This window comes from Spermophilus citellus, assembly GCF_964194105.1.
Source record: "Spermophilus citellus genome assembly, chromosome: 3".
NCBI classification, from domain to species: Eukaryota; Metazoa; Chordata; class Mammalia; order Rodentia; family Sciuridae; genus Spermophilus; species Spermophilus citellus.
In genome coordinates, this window is record NC_138184.1 from 88,704,360 (window position 1) to 88,725,666 (window position 21,307).

The 21,307-nt window shown below is 46.0% G+C and overlaps 1 protein-coding gene across 13 annotated transcripts in view; it reads right to left on the reverse strand.

Moving 5' to 3' along the window:
- KDM2B (lysine demethylase 2B) overlaps positions 1-21,307 on the reverse strand; it is a 126,651-nt gene that overhangs the window by 50,368 nt on the left and 54,976 nt on the right. For all 13 annotated transcript variants that reach the window (XM_081285203.1, XM_081285202.1, XM_081285201.1 and 10 more), the window contains 2 exons: positions 18,346-18,472; positions 14,577-15,043 (listed from right to left, as the gene is read on the reverse strand). In XM_081285203.1, coding sequence (XP_081141329.1) covers positions 14,577-15,043; positions 18,346-18,472 — 594 coding nt within the window. The remainder of the gene's footprint in view (positions 1-14,576; positions 15,044-18,345; positions 18,473-21,307) is intronic.

Below are 21,307 nucleotides of genomic sequence, written 5' to 3' on the forward strand. Positions count from 1 at the left end.
GGTATGTGTGGCAGAATCCACAGCACACCTAATAAAACATGTGTAAGGACACTGGCCTGTTGTTATAGGCCATGAATTCTAGATTGTGCTACTAGGACATTTAAGAACAGAATAAATCACAAATGAGCAATTAACAGGAATAACAGAGGAACCCAAGATAAATGCAGACAAAGATCATTTTAACTCACTTTCTCTAATCCACTTCACCAGAAATGACTCCAATTCAGTTCTGATTTACTTTATTTACTGTCCTATTTTCTCGATTGTCATTTGGTTTCCTCATTTTTCAAGATGTGCTTAATAACATCTCAGACCCTCACGAAGAACTCCCTCCACTTCCCATAGGAGGCCGCGACAGCACGTTGGTGGAGGGAGTTGGCTCTTGGTCTGGATGTCTAAGTTCAGATTCCAGCGCAGGCACATGCAGCTTTCTTGAAGCCCCTTGGTCAATATCAATGACATGAAAGCTTGATTCACTGGTATGAACCCATGGCCCGGCACAATGACTGCAGTAAGCTTTCAGGAAGTGAAATTTAAAAGAAAGCAAGCCACAAATCTCAAAAGAAAAAACTGACCAGTATTCCTCAAAACAGTCCAGGTCTTCAAAAACAAGGAAAGGCTGAGAAACTATCACAGTTCAGAAAAGCCTAAGGAGACTAAATTCAAGATGGTAACCCAAGTGGGATCCTGGGACAGAAAAAAGGACATTAGGTAAAAACTGAGGATATGTGCCAGGCACTGTGGCACGCTTGTACTCCCAGTGACTCAGGAGGCTGAGGCAGGAAGATTGCAAGTTCAGTCAGCCTGTGCAACTGAGCAAGACCCTCAGCAACTTATAAAATTAAAAAATAAAATGGGCTGGGGATGTGGCGTAGAGGTTAAGATTCTCTGGGTTCAATCCCCAGGACCACACACAGTTGCTCCTGGTATCCATGAGGACTGGTTCCAAAATGTCCCATGGATACCAAAATCTATGAATTTGAAAAATCCATGAATGTTCAACTCCTATATAAAAAGTGTTGCAGCATTTGCATATAACCTATACCCATCCCCCCAGACTTTGAGTATTAATTTTTTGGTACTAGGGAATGAACTCAGGGGCACTCTACCCCTGAGCTACATTCCCAGTCCTTTTTTAAAAAAATTTTTCTATTTTGCGATAGGGTCTCGCTAAGTTGCCCACGCTGACTTCAAATTTGCAATCCTCCTGCCTCAGTCTCCCCAGGCACTAGTATTACAGGCATGTACCATAATGCCCAGCTCAACATCACCCTCAATACTTTAAATTATCTCTAGATTATTTTAATACTTAATACAATGTAAATGCTATGTAAACAGCTGTTACATGGTATTTTTGTGCTATTTTTTACTAGTATATTTTATTTTTTATTGTTTTAAATATTTATTAGTTGTAGATGGACACAGTACCTTTATTTTATTTATTTATTTTTATGTGAACCCAGTGCCTCACAGGTACCACTGAGCCACCACCCCAGGCCATATTTTATTTCTTAGTCTCTCCTCCCCATCCTATTTTCAATGCAAGACAGGCTGAAGCTACACATGCGGAGCATGCAGAGACAGGAGGCCACCTATACATTGCCAAGGAATCACCAATAGACATGGTTCAACTTCGGCATGGTCCTCCCACTTGGTAAAAGAAAAGGCTACCAAAAAGTTTGCGATAGTGGAATGACCCATCCCTGGGGAGAGAAGTATTTCATTACCAATATTTAAAACTGGCCGTTCACTTTTTTTTAATATTTATTTTTTTAGTTATAGGTGGATACCATATCTTTATTTTATTTTTATGTGGTGCGGAGGATTGAACCCAGTGCCTCACGCATGGTAGGCGAGCACTCTACCTCTGAGCCACAACCCCAGCCCAGGCAGTTCACTTTTAATTGGTTTTATTTTTCAATTTTTTGTTTGTTTATTTATTTTATTAGGTGCTGGCGGTGGAACCCAGGGCCTCACACACTGCATGCCCTACCACTGAGCTGCATCCCAGCCTAATTCTTGGTTTTAAATGTACTGCAATGGACCTCTTTTTACTTGCCATTTCCAAGTCCTATCTGCACTGTGGTCCACCACTCAGAGGGGGCTTGGACTGGCCAGGTGAGAGGGGTGCAGGGAGAGCCTTGGGGGTACAGGGCTGCACCTTTTGCTAAATGATGACAGTAAGAAGTTCTGAATATGTTCTCTATTCAGACGACTATAAAAACTGTCTCATGTCACTCTCATTTGACACCTGTGACCACTCTAGGACAGGGACTGTCATTTCCAAGTCATAGATGAGGAAACTGAGATATTTAGATAGATGAAGACAACTGTCCATGACCACAGAGCTAGTAAAAGGTGGAACATGGCTGAATCCTGATGGAGAAAAGTATGGGGGGTGAAGGTCAGTTCTAGGACATTTGCCTGGCATGCGTGAGGCCCTGGGCTCATCCCTAGTACCCCCCCCCACACACACACACACAAATGGCGATATCATTTAGCCTATATTAAATTTTATAAAAATTTTTTAAAAAGAGTAGGGAGAAGCCTATGTTCAGAGCAGGGCTATTCGTAATAGCCAGAAAGAAGGGGTTCCAGTGGTGGATGAATAGATACATGAAATGTGGTCTAGCATACAACAGCCTAAAAAAGGAAAATTCTAACCCGTGCTTCAACCTAGATGAACCATGAGGACAGACAAAAAAGGACCAAGGCTTTATGATTCTACTTACATGCAGGACCTGGAAAGGCAAATGTACAGAAAGGTGTTGCCGGGGGCCAGGGAGATGCAGAGTAAGGCCTCAATGTTTCATGCACACAGAGTTTCAATTTCAGTTGTACAAAAAGGGAACATACTTAAGGCCATGGAGCTGCCACCTGACTGTGGTCAGGATGGCCAATTTAATATTATGGTTCTTACTACAATTTTTACAAAGTGGTGAGGGCAGTAAGCACAGGGTAGGGACATGATACTTCACTAGTTGAATTGTTACTATAATATCTGGGGGTGGGGGTGGGCGGGGGTGGTGTCCTCTCTGAAGACCTGGGGGTCAAGTTCTGCAATTTATGCTTCCTACAGTCTCACCAGGGATAGAACACTGACATCAACTGTGAAGCCATCCATAATTTCATTACCATTCTTAGGAGCTGTTTAAATCCCTGCTCTGCATAACAATGTAATCCTATCTGTGAGGCAAGACTGATTCTCCCCACTTCAAGAGAGGTTAAGTGACTTGCCCAAGGTCACATAGCTAGGAGGTGGTAGAATTTGGAATTATCAACCAAAACAAAGGAACAACAACAACAACAACAAAACCAAACCACTAATACTTGGGAGGCCAAATTGGGAGGATTGCAAAGGACAAGTTGGACAACTTAAGAGGCCATGTCTCAATAGTTTTAAAAACGGATGGAGATGTGGCTCAGTGGTAGAGTGCTTGCCTCACATGCAGGAAGCCCTAGGTTCAATCCACAGCACCCCTTCCCTGCAAAATCTTTAAGAAAAGGCTTATTCGTAAGATGCCCCATGTTTAGTCAAAGCCTTGACTCTTCCTTATGTACACTCTGGCTGAGAGAGGTCAACACTTCCACTGGGCTTTCTGTCCCCTTAGCCCTGTCCTGGACTCTAGTGGGGAGAGAGGATGAAAACCTCAAAGGCCTCCAGGATCCAGGCAGTAAGGCGAAAGATGTACGTGGACTAAGACAAAAAGAGTGGTGAAACCTGTCCAAACTGGAGACCACGTGCCCCATTTAAAGGAGTCACTGGCTGGGCTGGGGCTGTAGTTCCGCAGCAGAGCACTTGAGGCAGGGGTTCGATCCTTAGCTCTACATAAAAATAAATAAATACAATAAAGGCCTTCTTCCCACCTACAACTACCAAGAAATTAAAAACAAAAAAAGTCACAGTCTACTAAATTCCAGCCTACTCACTTCCCATGGATAGGAAAGCCCCACCGGATCTCTGATCTTTTTCCAAAGAAACCAAAGATCTAGAGTTTTACTTAAAATCTCTGTATTTTAAAATGTTGAAAATTTTTAAAAATATTTTTATTTTAGTAGATGGACACAATATCTTTATTATGCTTATTCATTTTTATGTATTGCTGAGGATCAAACCCAGTACCTCACATATGCTAGGCAGGCACTCTACCACTGAGCCACAAGCCCAGCCGGTTGAAATTTAATTAAAAAAAAAAAAAAAAATCAACCAATGTAAGTCGAATGTATGGCTGAAAACAATGCTGACTCGCCTTGTATTCTTTGAGTTTCCCACTTGAATTGTCTCAAAATTTCTTGTGATTTCTGTGTCAGAGATGAAGTCAGTAACTCACAAGCACAGAGGCAGAGGGAAGTCTGGTTACAAAAAGTTATTACTGGATTAAGTGTGGATAATAACTAATAAATAATGATCAATAATAATTTATTTTTATGTATATACATATTTGTGTGTATATATATGCATATGTGTGTGTCTGTGTGTGTGTATATATAAAATATATAATATAAAAAAATTTTTTTAAACTTCCTCCTGGAGTAGAATTCTCCCTAAGTACTTCAAGGAGACAGTCCTCTCTCCACATGTGGGCCTGTGTGGCCACCAGGGGGCGCTCTCGGCTCTTCCCTCAGGGAAGTATTTTCTTTTGTAGGTGACATGTGGGATGGGTATCCTAATAGGAGATTTTGTCTTTGAGAAATAGATTGTTGTGGAAAGCCACTGGCTTCCCTAGGCTCTGCCTGAATTTATACATTCCCTGGGGCTCTCGAAAGCATGGTACAAGCAGGCAGGTTGCCTGCAGCTCAGTCCCCTAAGCCTTCAAGCCTCAGGCTGGGAAAAGCCCAGGGCTGGCCCTCTCTGCCGGAAACTGCCCCATGTTTGACCCATGGAAGAGAACCACAGACCATGGATGGCTGGGCCTTGGCTCCCCCTTATGCCAACTTCTCTCAAAGAGCTTAATTAGTTAAAAATGGATTCGGCCCGCTGCTCCCCAGGGTGGGGTGTTAATAATTAGAAACTCCATCTATGCAGTGACTAAAAATACCACCACTGTGATAACAAGGCAGAGGCAGGCCCCAGGAAAGCAGCACCAACCCGGCTGGTAAAAGAGAGAGCAGCTGGGAACCCAGCTGCCTCAGGGATACCCGCCCCTCTGCCAGCAAGAGCCAGTGCCAGGTATTAATGTACCTTGGCTCTCTGGGCACCTCCCTCTGTTCCAGCCTAACCATCTTGTGCCTGCCCCTAAAAACCCATCTGTAGTGGGTTGAATTGTGCCCCCCGTCCAAAAGACAAAAGTGAATGCAAGCTTACTTGGAAAAAGTGTCTTTCTTTGCAAATGAAATGGCTACCTATGAATCAGGTATGGAGTTTGCCTAGGTATCTGAATCTGAGCCCTGGGTCCCTGTCTTCTCTCCTTTGTTCTCCTGAGATTTCATGGCTTGTTCTGTAATCAAGCTGGAAGCCAGTCCCCTACCACTGGCTCCCTGCCTTTTGGTTTCTCTGAAGTGGTTAAGGCAACAGGGGGCTGGGGCTGCAGCTCAGTGGTAGAGCCTGTGCATAGCATGTATGAGGCCTGGGGCTCAGGACAAGAAAATAAAAAATAAAAGAATCCAGAAATGGATGTCTGGGCTCTGTGCCTCACTGTTTTGTAAATCAGCAGGACCTGAGAGGGACAGCTTAAGTGAGAAGGTATGTTCCAGAATCAGGACTCGATGGTCCCAAGAGAAAAAGCTAAGCACACCTGTTCCCTATGGTCCTGAGTTTGTCACAGGCTCTTCCACGTGACTCTAGGCCAGCCTGTTTTCATTCCATGGTGAAATAATGATACAAACAACATCAGTTCTAGTTTACTGCACATTTGGCCTAGCGTGAAGGCTTTACACCTGTCAACCCTGACGCAGGTATTCCTGTGTGCTCCCCAAGGGCACCCAGCTCAGGATGGATGGCACAGGGAATTCCACCTCCCTCCAGAACTTTTTTTTTTTAATATATATATATTTTCTAGTTGTATTTGGACACAATACCTTTATTTTATTTATTTATTTTTATGTGGTGCTGAGGATCAAACCCAGAGCCTCACATATGCTAGGTGAGCGCTCTACTACTGACCCATATTCCCAGGCCAATAAAGTACTCTTAATTTAGGATTATTTTCATATTATGTTTGGAGTTTGATATAAGAACAGTACAACCAATCTCAATTTTGGTGTTAAGGAAAAGAAAAAAAAAAACACTTGAGACTGGGGTTGTGGTTCAGTGGCAGTGTTTGCCTGGCCCGTGTGAGGCACTGGAATCGATCATCAGTACCACATAAAAAATTAAATAAAGGTAATATGTCCACCTACAACTAAATGTTCTTAAAATTTTTTTAAATAAGGGCTGGGGATGTGGCTCAAGTGGTAGCGCGCTCTCCTGGCATGCGTGCGGCCCAGGTTCAATCCTCAGCACCACATACAAACAAAGATGTTGTGTCCACCGAAAGCTGAAACATAAATATTAAAAATTCTCTCTCAAAAATAAAAATAAAGGCATTGTATCCACCTACAATTAAAAAAATATTTGATTTAAAAAAAAAAAAAAAGTCAGATGTTCAGCTATAGTGACTCAGGCCTATAAGTCCAGGGACTCAGGTGGCTAAAGCAGAAGATCTGAAGTTGAGGCCAGCCTCAGCAACTCTGTCTCAAAATAAAAATTTTTTTAAAAGGCTAGGGATATGGCTCCATAGTAAAGCACCCCTGGATTCAATTCCTGTCACCAATGGGGGGAAAAAAAGAGAGGGAGGGAAAGACACAAAGGCAGCTGTCCACAGTGAGTGGGCATTTCCACCGCAAACTGACACTACGACGGCAGCAGAGGAGTGTGTCATCTCAGGAAGGAGGGCGTAACTTGACATTATCTTAATGATGATGGGGCCAGTGGCACTCATGGGAGCAGCTGCAGAATCACCTTGCGAAAGGTATCTGACAACATCCCTCTACCTCCAGCCTTGGTGGTCTCTGTCCGAGCCCTTCATAAACCTTGCCTTCTAGCCAGTTATTTTTAAGACATTTAGAATCTCCCTAAGTTCTAATTGAAAGCAGAGACGCTTCTTGGAGGGATGGCACACAGATCAATGGTGGCCAATCCAAGAAGGAAAAGATGATGTCTTGGCTTTATAGTGTACCCCTCGAACATCCTGTGCACCCACAGCCTCCCAATGCAACTACAGGGTCTTTGGAGACTGAATCAAGCTGAAATGAGGTCATAATGGATTAGGCTGGGCCTTAATCCAATGACTGGTATCAGTCAGACAGCACACAGAGAAGACAGCCACTGACACTCATCCCCCAGGGGAGTTGGAAGTGACATAACTACAAGCCAAGCAGGACAGCCAAGGATGGCCTACAGCCACCAGGAGCTGGAGAAGGCAAGGAAGGGAACCCAGGAGCCTCTGGAGGGAGTGTGGCCCTGGTCACGAGGCAAGTAGCTAAGGGTAGAAACCAAATGTGAAGCTGGGCATGGTGGTGCAGGCCTATAGACTCAGGAGACGGAGGTAGGGGGATGGGGTAGCCTTGGCAATTTAGTGACAAACTGTCTCAAAAAATAAAAAGTGCTGGGAATATAGCTCATTGGTACAGTACTCCAGGTCCAATCCCCAGGACCAAAACAGAACAAAAAGAAAGAAAGAAAAACACCAAACGTGACTCCTGATTTCCGGCTCTTCCCATTTTGTACAGGCCAACTTCGTGACACCTTTGTTGGAATAAGTGTCCTGCAGAAGGGAGTCACTGAAGGCACCTGGTGCCAACTTCCTGGAGGATTCCACCAAGAGAGGAAAGAGAGTGGCTTTCTTAAGACTTTCACAAAAAGACTGGAATCGCCTTTCCTTTCATAAACTAAATTAAATAAGGTGGTTACTTCAGCTTGAATCTAAATAAACACCAGTCTAGGCAAGTCACCAAGGTACTGTCTGCCCACAGCATGGCTGAAGGGACAAGTGCAACTTTAAAAAGTTCTGTCCACAAAAAAGAGTAGGAGGGCTGGGGCTGTAGCTTGGCGGTAGAGTGTTTGCCTGGCATGTGTGAGGCACTGGGTTCGATTCTCAGCACCGCAAATATATAAGAAATAAAATAAAGGTCTGGGATTGTGGCTCAGCAGTAGAGCACTCGCCTAGCACGGCAGGCCCCGGGTTCAATCCTCAGCACCAAATAAAAATAAAGGCATTGTGTTGTGTCCATCTACACCAAAAAATAAATATTAAAAAAAAAACTAAAAAATATTAATAAAAAAAGAGTAAAATGGATTTATAGGTATGAACATACAAAAAAGAGAGTTTCCAGGGAGAAAAAGAAATCACAGAGCAGTATAAACTAATTTTTTTTTTTTTTGCCGGGGGTGGGGGGGTGGGGGGTACCAGGGATTGAACCCAGGGGTGCTTTACCACTGAGCCACATCCCTAGCCCATTTAAAAAAATATTTTATTTAGAGACAAGATCTCACAGGGTGGGGGTGGGGGGTTGCTTAGAGCCTCACTAAGTTGCTGAGGCTGGGTTTGAACTTGTGATCCTCTTGCCCAGCCTCCCAAGCTGCTGGGATTACAGGCATGCGCCACCATGCCAAGCCTAGAACAAACTATCTTTATTAAAAAATTGGGGGCTGGGGTTGTGGCTTGGTGATAGAGCGCTTACCTAGCATGCGTGAGGAACTGCGTTCAATCCCCAGCACCACATAAAAATAAACAAATAAAATAGAGGTATTGTGTCACCTACAACTAAAAGAAAATATTTTTTAAAAAATTATACAGTCCTCCCAGCAGCCCTTCATGTCCATGGATTCAGCCAAGGATCAAATATATATATTTATTTAACTGCATCTATACTGAACACACACAGACCTCTTTTTCTTATCATCATCCCCTGAACAAATGCAGTATGACAACTAGTTACCTAGCATAAACATAGTCTGAGGGGTTATAAGTTATCTAGATATGATTTAAAGTGTTTAAGAGAGGGCTGGGGTTGTGGCTCAGTGGTAGTGCACTTGCCTGGCATGTGTGAGGCACTGGGTTTGATTCTCAGCACCACATATAAATAAGTAAATAAAGGTCTATCAAAAAAATAAAAAAATATGGGGCTGGGGATGTGGCTCAAGTGGTAGCGCGCTCGCCTGGCATGTGTGCGGCCTGGGTTCGATCCTCAGCACCACATACAAACAAAGATGTTGTGTCCGGCGAAAACTAAAAAATAAATATTAAAAATTCTCTCTCTCTCTCTCTCTCTCTCCTCTCTCACTCTCTCTTTAAAAAAATAAAAAAAAAAATAAATAAAAAAAATTTAAAAATAAAAATAAAGTGTTTAAGAGAGTGTTTCTAGGCTATCTGCAAATTCTCTGCCATTCATATAAGGAGCTAGAGCATCTGTGGATCTGGGTGTCTGTGGGGGCCTGGAACCAACCTCCCAGGGATTGCAATGGACACTGAATGTGTTTAAATACGTGGGGGTGAGAGGAAAACTCTAGAAGTCATCCTTTTTATGGTTAGTTACCTGCCGGGTGTGAGAAGAGGGGGATATTTTCTATCCTCAGATGCTAATTCCTTGTTAAATCTTCTATTTGGATCATGTAACACTGTCACGCTTACAACTTGACAAAAATATTGGGGAAGGGGGTACGAGAGATTGAACCCAAGGGCTCTTATCCCCTTGAGCCACATCCCCAGCCCTTTTTTCTATTTTATTTAGAGACAGGGTCTCACTAAGTTGCTTAGGGCCTTGCTAAATTGCCGAGAGTTGCTGAAGCTGGCTTTGAATTCTCCATCCTCCTGCCTCAGCCTTCCAAGCTGCTGGGATCACAGGCATGCCCCACCAGACCACAAAAATAATTTTTAGAAGCAAATGTCAGAATTTAAAACTGAGTCACAATAAAACAGGTAAACCTGGACAGAAAGCTGGTTGAGGTTGGAGGTGGGAAGTGATCTCTAATGGGCATGGGATTCTGTTTGAGGTGCTGAAAAGGTTCTGGAACTAGACAGAGGTGACAGTTGCAGTATATTGTGAATGTACTTAACACTGCTGAGCTGGAAACTTAAAATGGTAAAACTTGTGCTTGATGTATTTTCCTACAATTAAAAAAAAAATTACAAATGAAACAAAACAAAACAAAAAAAGGGGAGGGAGGGTAAAAGCCAAAACTAGCCATCAAGGAGCTGAACCAGAGTCAGAAAGAACCCCTCCAATCCCAGGGGCTCTGGTCACCATGAGCCACCATGAGCAGCACCTCTGAGATTTCAGAGGAAGACAGAAGACAGGGACCATTTTCTGGAACACAAGCCAAAGACCGAAACTAGTCAATCACCAGGGAGAACCACCTCTGGCCAGAAGCAGGAATCGTTCAACAGCAGCAGTGGAAGTGGGCATCAGCAGTGACTTCTGTCTCCAATCCAATTCCTGAGCTGAGCTGTGTGTCTTCCCCCCCCCCCGCCCCCCAACCAAGGCCAAAGAATCCCCACCATCTAAGAGAAAACTAAAGAGACAAGAGCACACAACTGGGAAGAAGGGGCTGCCCACTTTCTGTGACAACAGTCCCCAAGGTGAGTCCCAGGTTCAGAACCTTGTCAGGGTTTGTGGGATAGTGAGGGGCAAATGGCCTGTCCAGACAACCAGGAACTCTCCGCTCTTGAAGATGACTAGACTCGCCTTCCCCTTGCAGGTACCTGACCACAGAGCATTGAGACATTAGGGGAATTTCTGTTTTCCTGGGGCCCTAAGGAGGGTAGTGCACCCAGCTTACAAGCTCTTTAGCCTGGAAGAACTGCTCAGACAATGTTCAGGAATATAAATATCTCTAGACAGCTAAGTTCAATAAATGAGCTAAGCGGCTAAGGTGTGTGAAAAAGAGACTTCGCAAAACTAATGGTAAGCAGAAAGTGACACTCAGGGAAACAGTAGGGAGTGGTGGGGACTGGGACACACAGGGTCAACTGCTACCCTCCTGTGATTGCAGTCAACGAGGAACGTGGACCAGGAAACTTATATAACTCCTCATCTTTTTTTCTTTCTTTTTCTGGCACCAGGAATTGAGCCCAAGGGTGCTTAACCACTAAGCCACATCCCTAGTCCTTTTTTACATTTTATTTAGAGACTGAGTCTCACTAAGTTGCTTAGGGCCTCGCTAAGTTGCTGAGGCTGGCTTTGAACTGGTGATCCTCCTGCCTCAGCCTCCAGAGATACTGGTATTACAGGCCTGCACCATTGCACCCAGCTCCATATTTCTTAATGTTGGCAGCTATTTACAAACTATGTTTCATACTCTGTAGGCCAAATGCAATGCCTGGAGTCTAGATTTGACCCCAGGAGCTGCCGATATACAACTTATATTCTTGGACCAAATCTGTTGCTTGTTCTGTAGAGAAGACCAAGCAGCCACCTTGGTATCTCCCTGAATGTGGGTGACCTCTTAAGAAGTGAGAAAATCTCTTTCTGTATATCCATTAAAACAAAACAGTATGGGGCTGGGGATGTGGCTCAAGCGGTAGCGCGCTTGCCTGGCATGCGTGCGGCCCGGGTTCGATCCTCAGCACCACATACCAACAAAGATGTTGTGTCCGCCGAAAACTAAAAAAAAATAAATATTAAAAATTCTCTCTCTCTCTCACTCTCTCTTTAAAAAAAAAAAACAAAAAACAGTATGGCAACAGTGGGCACACACACCCCCTCCCCCACCTATTGAACAGCAAGTGTAGCCTAGGCCAGTTACTTTTAACCTCTCTTGTTCCTCAATTGTCTCATCTGTAAGATGAAGATAATAAAAGTAGCTCAGTGGTAGAGCACTTGCCTAGCATGTGTGAAGGACTGGGTTTGATCTTTGGCACCACATAAAAATAAAGAGTATTATTGTCCATTTACAACTAAAAAAAAATTTTTTTTAATCATCTTTTTTTTAAGAGAGAGAATCTTTATTTTTTTTTTTGGGGGGGGGGTAGATGGATACAACACAATGCCTTTATTTTTATGTGGTGCTGAGAATCGAACTCAGGTCCCGCCCATGCTAGGCATGCGCTCTACTGCTGAGCCACAATCCCAGCCCTTTAAATCATCTTTAAGAAAAAAAAAAGTTCCACCAAAGGTTGCTAGTTTACACACAGAAACACCTGCACTACACGCAGTCACTGATAGAATCACACACACACAATCATGAGCTGCCACTAAACCTCAGGGCAGGGCACTGGACTCTTTGCATTTTGTCTAAGCCCCTGCCTGCCCCAGGCTTCCTCCACACCATCAAGAGGTCTAGGCTGGATCCAGCCTTAGAGGTACATCTGGAGGTACAGGTGAGGGCCACAGGCGGGGCCAAGTCTCATCTCCAGAAGAAATCTGACCACTCACTACTAGGATAGGACACATGAGGTATTTTATAATAATAATAAAAATTAAAAATGGGGTTTTTCCAAAAGTACGGACCATTTCTTCTTCAGATGAATCAGATTTTAAACCATTTGCAATATTTCCAGAACCCAATGCCATTCATTATTTTATGATTGATGAAAATACCTTTGTTTTCATTTTAAGGGATCTCAGAAGGAAAAAAAAAGTAGCTACATGAAAGAATCCTAAGGTTTCCTTTAGGAAATCTAACATTAAAAAAGCACAGTTAGGGCTGGGGATGTGGCTCAGTGGTAGAGAGCCCACCTAGCATGCACAAGGCATTGAGTTCGATCCTCAACACCACATAAATGTAAAATAAAGATATTGTGTCCACCTAAAACTGAAAAATAAATACTAAAAAAAGAAAAAGGCTGGGGTTGTGGCTCAGTGGTAGAGTGCCTGCCTAGCATGTGTGAGGCACTGGGTTCGATTCTCAGCACAACATATAAACAAATAAATAAATAAAGGTCCATCAATAACTAATAAAAAATTTTTAAAAAAAAGCACATTTAGAGCCAGATACCATGGCACATGCCTGTAATCCCAGCATCTCAAGGGCTGAGATAGGAAGATTTCAAGTTCAAGGACAGCTTCAGCAACTTAGAGCCTGTCTCAAAATAAAATTTAAAAAGGGCTGGGGATATAGCTCAGCGGATAGTGTCTGCCAAGCATACATTAGGCCCCAACTTTGATCCCCACTACCACAAATGAATTTTTTAAAAAGCACAGTTAGGAATGGGGGTGTAATTCAGTGGTAGAGCTACTGGGTGAAGGGGTTAGGAGAGGGCATAGACGACACACAGCAAGATTAGGAAATGGGCTTAGGAGCCCAAGATATCTCTCTGTCTCTCTCTATTTTTTTTTTTAAATCAAGTCTTGCCATTTCTTCTTTTTTTTTTAAGTTGTAGATGGGCACAATACCTTTATTTATTTATATGGTGCTGAGGATCGAACCCAGTGCCTCACGCAAGTGAGACAAGCGCTGTACCACTGAGACACAACCCTAGCCCGAGTCCAAGATCTCTTAATGTTGCATGTAAAATTTTATAAATTTTTGGAGGGTGGAGAGTTTTACGAAAATAAAACTCTTAAGAGGTCAGCAACCTCCCAAACTCATAAAGTAATGAAAAAGACCCATTCACAAGTAAAGATCTGCCAGGGCGCGGGGGGCACAGGGGAGAATAAGAGGAAAGTGGGGCAGGGATCATGAACTGAAATAGATTTCCATGCATGTGGCTTACTCTTAGAGCACCTGCTTGGCATGCAGGAGGCCTTGGGTTCAATCCCCAGCACCGCAAAAAATAACACAAGGTTGGAGTTAGGGGTTTTGTATACCAGCACCCTCTACTGATAACACCTGCCAGGCTACCTGATGCAGATCCCAGGTCTTTGACCCCCAAAGTTCAGTCCTTGGTCAGTGAGCCCCTCAATGGCAGGAATAGTCCTAATAGTTCTGTACCCCAGGGCCCAACACAATGTTTCCTGAAAGAACAAATGAATGACCAATTCCTAAAGAAGACGCAAGTTCAGTTTGCAGCCCCAGAAGGCAGGTGGCTTTCCCTGGGCATCAGACATTGTAGGAGGAAACCCAAATGTCTCTGCAGCCTTACACCAGAGCCTTAGCCACACTGAGACGGGAGGCAGTTCTGTGTGGTTGGATACTCTCTCCTGCATCCTCATATCTGAGACTTCAGGGAAGTTCCTTAACCTCTCTGAGCCTATACCCTCATTGGTTAAATGAAGATGAAAACAAAGACCTCTGAACCTCAGGCCATCACGTGGTAACCACATTAGCTAGAAGAGGACCATTGGGATATACAACCTATTCACATGACACAGATGCACACTCCAGGGAACCAGCCACAGTGGCAAGTCCTTTTGACCAGGAGGGAGAAACCAAATTACTGCCACACTCAACCCCTCGGCCAGCAAGACCTCAGCCTTCCAACAAGTACAATGAAAGAATCTGCTGCCAACCACAGAGCCAGATGCTATCAGGAAGTCCCTGTGCAGCCATTAATGGTGACCCCTGCTCAGTTGCCCTAGGCAGTCCTGCCTGGACAGAGGCCCTCCCTGCACTTAGGTGATCCTCTGAACATGTGCACTAAGCCATCCTGAGCCAACCTGCACACTGTCACAATGAAAAGAACCTGCCCATCTCCCCAGCCATGACCCCTGCCCACCTTCACGCCCTCCAGGAGGGCCTGGGGGTCCTCGATTCCCTCGGGGACACACTTCTTGTTCTCTGGGAGGGACTCAAGTTTCTCCACCAGGGCTTTCAGGCCCTTCAGTTCAAATTCGGTGAGGTGGGTCCATTTGGTGGAGACCTCGGTGGCAGGAGAGCCGCTGGGTGTCTTGGGGTAGTCTATGGGCATCGTGGTAGACTTCACGCTGTCCTCTGACTCATTGGACAAGGTCCTTTTGAGGAACTGCATGGCAGGTGCTTTAGGCTTCTTGCCAAGGTTCTCCTCCTCGGAGGGGGTGCTGGTGGGGGAGGCAGGGCCATCGGCTGGCAGCTTGGGCACCTTATCTGCCCCATCTCCCTCTTCCTCCTTCTCCTCCTCCTGGAGCTGCTGCTCACAGGACTCCTCCTCCATGTCCAACCAGGAATCAGATGAGAAGCCGTCTATGCTGGCCTTTCTTGGGGCATCTGCAGGGGTAAGACAGACAATGATCACCAACCCCTATGGAAGCTCTGGAACTCCTTTCTCTACACCCCTCCCCCCACCACCACTGCAGAAATCAGCCTTCTCTGACGATCCTGTAGACCTCCACCTCCTGACCTCCAGAAAAACTGATTAGCTGGACGTAGGTTCACATCCCAACTCTGCTTCTTCCTGGCAATTTTTGAGTGTATAAAAAAACCATGTGGGGGCTGGGGATATGGCTCAAGCGGTAGTGCGCTCGCCTGGCATGCGTGCGGCCCGGGTTCGATCCTCAGCACCACATACAAACAAAGATGTTGTGTCCGCCGAGAACTAAAAAATAAATATTAAAAAAATTCTCTCTCTCTCTCTCTCTCTCTCTCTCTCTCTTAAAAAAAATTAAAAATTAAAAAAAAAAAGTGTCATCTGATTCCAATGGTATGAAAAGTCCCTAATGATCCTGGCACAGTGGCACACACCTATAGTCCCAGCCACCTGGGAGGCTGAGATAGGACTGCAAGTTTAAAGACAGCCTCAGCCACTTGAAGAGGCCCTAAGCAACTCAGTGAGACCCTGTCTTTAAATAAATACAAAAAAGTGGGTGCAGAGGCTGTAGCTCAGTGGTAAAGTGCTTGCCTCGCATGTGAGGCACTCGGCTCAATCTTCAGCACCACATAAAAATAAATAAAGATACTGTGTGTTCATCTAAAACTAAATAAATTTTTTTAAAAATACATAAAAATGGCTGGGGATGTGGCTCAGTGGTTCAGTGCCTCTGGGTTTAATCCAGAGTCCCTAATGTATAAATCTCTACAGACAAGAAAGTAGATTAGCTCTTGGTGCAATGGCACACATCTGTTATCCCAGTAACTCGACGGGCTGAGGCAGGAGGATCACAAGTAAGGATCATAACAGCAAGATCCTGTCTCAAAAAAAAAAAAAAAAAATTAAATGGTCTGGGGGTGTAGCTCAGTGGTAGACTGCTTAACCAGCATGCATGGGGCCCTGGGTTTAATCCCCAGCACTGCAGAAACGAAATGAAGAAGGAAAAAATAATAATAATATAGTAGATTAGTAGTTGCCTAGGGCTGGGGTATAGAAAGAGAGATAAGGAGATGAAAGCTAAATGGCACTGCTTTCTTTTTGGGTGATGAAAATGCTATAAAACTAATTGTGGTGACAGTTGTTGACACACCTGTGAATCTACTAAAATCCACTGAATTACACACGTTAAATGAGTAAATCATATGATATGTGAACCTCATCCCAATAGAGCTGTTTTAAAAACACAAGGTGTATGGGCTGGGGATGTAGCTCACTTGGTAGAGTGCTTGCCTAAGGCCCTGGGTTCAATCCCCAGCACCACACACAAAAAAAAACTGCAAGGTGTGGACTGAGGGTGTAGCACAGTGCTGTTGTGCCTGCTATCATGCACGCAGTCCTGGTTTTGATCCCCAGCCCCACAGGAAGTGGGGGGGGGGGGGGGCAGCTGGGCTCTGTGGCCCACACCTGCAATCCCAGCTACTTGGGAGACCGAGACAGAAGGACTGCAAGTTCCAGGCCAGCCTAGCAATTAGCAAGACCCTGTTTCAAAATAAATAGCTAGGGATGCAGTGGCAGAGCACCATGGATTTGATCCTCAGTCCCAGTACCACACAGAAGAAACTAAATACAAGGCGAAGGTTGAGGATTAATCAAGCAGCACTGAGCCAGCTCCAGCATGCAAGTGTCAGACGATAAACCAGATGCCTCCCTAACTCCTCTCCCTCTCTTTGGCAGAGGCGCCAGAAAGGCCAGGGGCAAAACAGTGGCAAGAAAATGTAAACCAAAAGTGGGCACTGATTACCCAAACAGCCTCAGGAGTCCTCTGTGTCTGCTAACAGAACTAGAAATGTTCTTCTATTACCCTAAATATCCAAGCAAGAGAACAGACCCTCTGTTTCCAGGTTTGGGAACTACCACAAAATCAGAAGTCCTTCTACTCTCCCCAGCCTCTGGACCCCACAGGAGCAGGTAGCTGCTGCAGTCACTGCGGACATCCTGCTATTTCTGGGTTATTTCCCATCTCTCCTGCGCAGCTGGGAGCCCCCAGAAGAGAAGGTTGTGAGGCTTCAGGATTTTCCAACACACCGATAGGGATGCAACATGGTGCTCTGCCACTACATCCCAACAGTTCCCACAGACAAAGCTGACATCCCAGGTGGCAAATGAATGCTACCCTGTAATGACCCCAGCAGGAACATTCGTTGCCATTCCATGCCAGCCTGAACCCCCACAAGTCAGCAAGGATGGGAGCCAAAGAAGCAGAGGAAGAAAGCTTATGGAGGCACATGAATGTGCTACACATTGGAGACTGCAGGAGAAATCACGAGACCTTAGGAGAGACGAACCAATCTCACATCTGAGATGGGATATATGACATCCAGGAAAACCCCTCAGCACTAGCAGCTCAGCAAAACAGATGGGAAGAATTGTGCTCTTCCTACATACTGCAGGTCATGGCTCACTGTCACTGCTAAACACAACTCCAGAGCTGGCATCTATGAGTCAAGACTCAAGGATAAGCTGGGTGCGGTGGCGCACGCCTTCATCTAGCCATTTGGGAGGCAGAGAGGCAGGAGGACTACAGGTTCGAGGCCAATCTTAGCAACTTAGGGAGATCCTTGTGTCAAAAAATAAAAAGGGCTGGGAATGTAGCTCAGTGGTAAAGTGCCCTGAGTTCAATCCCCAATACCAAAAAAAAAAAGATTAAAAAACAGCCATGCAGCAGGGATGATGTCCCTTTAAGTACCAGTGGCCCTGCAGGGCACAGCAGCTGCAGCTCTGAACACTCCCCTGTGCCTCCAAGCTAGCTTCGCCACCACTGCTGCAGCACAAAGGCAGCCTGGGTTGTGTGGAAGGCCTGCGCACGGGCCTGCTCAGTTAGAGCAAAACCCAACCCCCAGGGAGTGTCTGTGTGGGGGTGTCAGCTGGTGACCACAGGGGAAGAAAAAGAACCAGGATTCTTTGCTCTGTGGGACAGTCCTGCTTCTGCAACCTGCTGGTGACCTGCTACTCCCCCCATCTGCATAGCCGTGAGTTGGAGGTGACAAAGTGACTCCTTGGGGGTCATGGGTTCTTTTTCTTGGCTTCTGTATTCCAGTTGAGAACCTGACAAGGTTGCCTTCCCCTGAGGGATGTCTAGGATTCTGCCCAACACTCTGGCTCAAAAGAATCCCCTGAATCCCAGACTGTCCCCAGTCCCCAATGAAGAGACAACTCTTGCCCCAGCCATGAGGGCTGTCTGAGGGCTCCGGGGGTCACTCACCAACGAGCATGGACTCTCTCTGGTATTCCTGAGTGAGGTAGGAGCGCTGGGTCACACAGTACACATATCTCTCCAACACATACCAGCACATCTCATAGTAGAAGGGGTAACGGAACTTGGGCTGCACCTAAAAGCAGAGACCAGGTGGGCACAGGTCAGTTTCTGAGGGCCACGGGGACAGGAGGGAGAGAAGCGGGGGCAGGTTCCATAGGTTGGGGTCACTCTTATCATCTTAGCAAGAGCACAAATGGCGGCAGGGAAAAATGGGGGGTATCACTGGAGGGGAGGGGGGAGGCAGGCGCTGGAAGGGAGGATGCCAGCAGCATGCACCGATGAGGCAGAGGAAGAAGCCTGGATGAGGGCATTGCTTCAGAGGTCCCCAGGCCGCACGCCCGGGAAGGTGGAGGGCTTGACTTTGTGCTTCTGTGAGATGCAGGCAAACAGAGCTGTCCCCTACCCTGCTGACAGTGGCTATGGGAATCTGTAGGTGGGAGCCCAGCCTGACCCCAGCTTACAACATACATGGGCTCCTTGTTCTAGAATGTTCTTGCACAGACTCTGCTGTCTCTCCCTCCCCATTTAAAGGGAGAAACCCACCCCAAGCCTTACCCACCTGCAGACAGGCTATGGAACACCCTCCTCCTGTACTCTGGGAAGGAGGCTGTGGGGAGAACCAATGAAGATGGGGTGTGGCCTCACCTACCTCCAGGGGCGGGGGCCTCAGGTGTCCACCTCCTGCTCCTCCCCACACCACCTGTGCTGCCCCAGACTGTATTGCTACCAAGGGCTCCCTGGGGCACAAGTCCCTGGCATGACGCAAACATCCTGACACCAGGGCGCACACACCTGGAAGTCCACATGGAGGCCCCCTTGGATGTTTCTTATGGGGGGAAGTAAAGGTGAGAAAGTGGATGGAATCTAAAAGGTTTGGTTCCCCAGGGGTGGGGGGAATTCCAATGGATGGCAGTGCGGGATCTGCACAGTGGAAATGGCAGCAGAAGATGGGAAGGAAGCAATACCCTGGCACAGAGAAGCCTTTTGGAAACTGCATCCTGAGTGGGTGAGGGAAGAGCAAGGATATGGAGGGTGGTCCCCATCTCTCACGGCAGGGCCCTCTTCTCCAGACACTACACGGGGGTCTTGCTTGACCGCGCTCACCCCTGGCCTGCTCTCTAGCTCTCTTGCCAAGGGTCTGTCTGTGTCAGTCAGAAACCCCCTCACCTCTTTCACCCACCAGGAACTCAGGGAGTTGGAGCTTAAGCAAACACGCTCTGCCAGCCCAGCTCCCCTGGTCCGTCTGCTGACAATACAAGCGCAGCGCTCTACCTCTGGGATGGAGACAAATTCAAGCACACCTGCTGTTCTCCAGGCACCCACCTGGAAAATCTCCCACCTGCCCTCTGCTCCTTGCCCTTGCCTGCTAGCTTAGTTTCTGAGGCCTCCCATTGGGTCCATTTGCACTCCCTGCCTCTGGTGGGTGGTATGCTTTGGAATGAGGTCATGGCCGTCGCATGCTTTCCAGCTCCTTGGGGAGATGCATGGAGGTGGGATCATAACCTAGCGTTTTCCTTGGCTCCAGCTACTTTCTGAGAAGCCCAGTTTTATTGCTGTGGTATTAATCTTTTTGCACAGTTACTGGATCCATGTCCCCTGGAGATTACAAAAGAGAGGGGCTCTTCAGCATGAAGCAGACCTTGACCACCTGTGATAAAGGGTTTTGGGGGGTCTTCAGCTCCTCCCCCCCATTGGAATTTTGAAACAAATCACCCAGTCCCTCAAATGCAAGCTGAGGAAGACAGGCTCTCACTGGTATATCTTTACTTGACTGGTAAAACTCTGAAGTTCATTTTGACTTTTCAAATTTTTTTGGACATCATCCAAGCCACTGTGCCATGGATGAGCACTGTGATGCCTGAGAATCTTCTTAGATTAGGAAAAAAAAAAAACACAAAAACATGGAGGGGCTGTATTTCAGGAGGGGAAGATAAATCTCCCCTCTTTGTTGCTGAACCCAAGGGAAACCAGCTGGGTGAAAATAAATGCTGATGAAGGAATTTGAGGGTTTGTTTTTTGGTTTTTGTTTTTATTTTTTATTTTTTTTTCCAAGAGAGGAGACTGCGCAGAACAAAATTTGCAAAGAATTGACTTACAAACGGGTTGTCGCCTTCCACCCTTCGCCTTCAAAAGGTTTCAGCCACATGCCTGGGAACATTAAACACACGATTGCTCAATATTATTTGGTGACAAACTCGGAGCCTCACCAAACTGAGTTGTTAACTGACCTCAGTCCAAAATGCAGGACAAGGCAGTCAGAAAAGACATGCACTTCGGGGTGATCGCAAGGTTCAATTTGAGTTCCAAAGGCCCATTCGAGGGGCACCTGGCCTGAGCCCTACTTTGGAGGCCTCAGTCATCTGAGATCTGAACGGCCTTTGGAGATGACAGCCGAGGTGTCTCAGTGCATCTAGAACTCCCAGGTCTCAAGGAGTTTCACAAGTCAAACACAAGGGTGGGTGGAAGTGCCTTAAAATTTGTTTTTCTCCTGGAAAAAAAAAAATCAATGGGGGAAAAAAATCCAATGGCGGGGTGGGGGGGTAGGGAGGGGGAGAGGAAGGGTAAATTATTTGCAATTTCCAAACAGATTTGCTGGCTGCGAGGGAATGGATGTGTCGGCATTACCTTTTCTGGGAAGGCTGCTTTCACTAAAGCCATTAGCAGGGGGAAAAAAAAGATAAGCATAAGAGACGCAGCAGTTTGATGAGTGATCATTTGGACCATCCCTGTCCCTTATTAACCTAACCAGATTTAAAAGCGCATCGTGATCATGACGACATTATCTTAGAAGACCAGCATATAGCATCCATACCAGGACACTTTGTCCATCATTCTTATCTTCAGAGTGGGGAGGGAGTGGAAATCCACCAGGCACTAAGGCCTGTACCTGACCTGCCACCTTATGGGC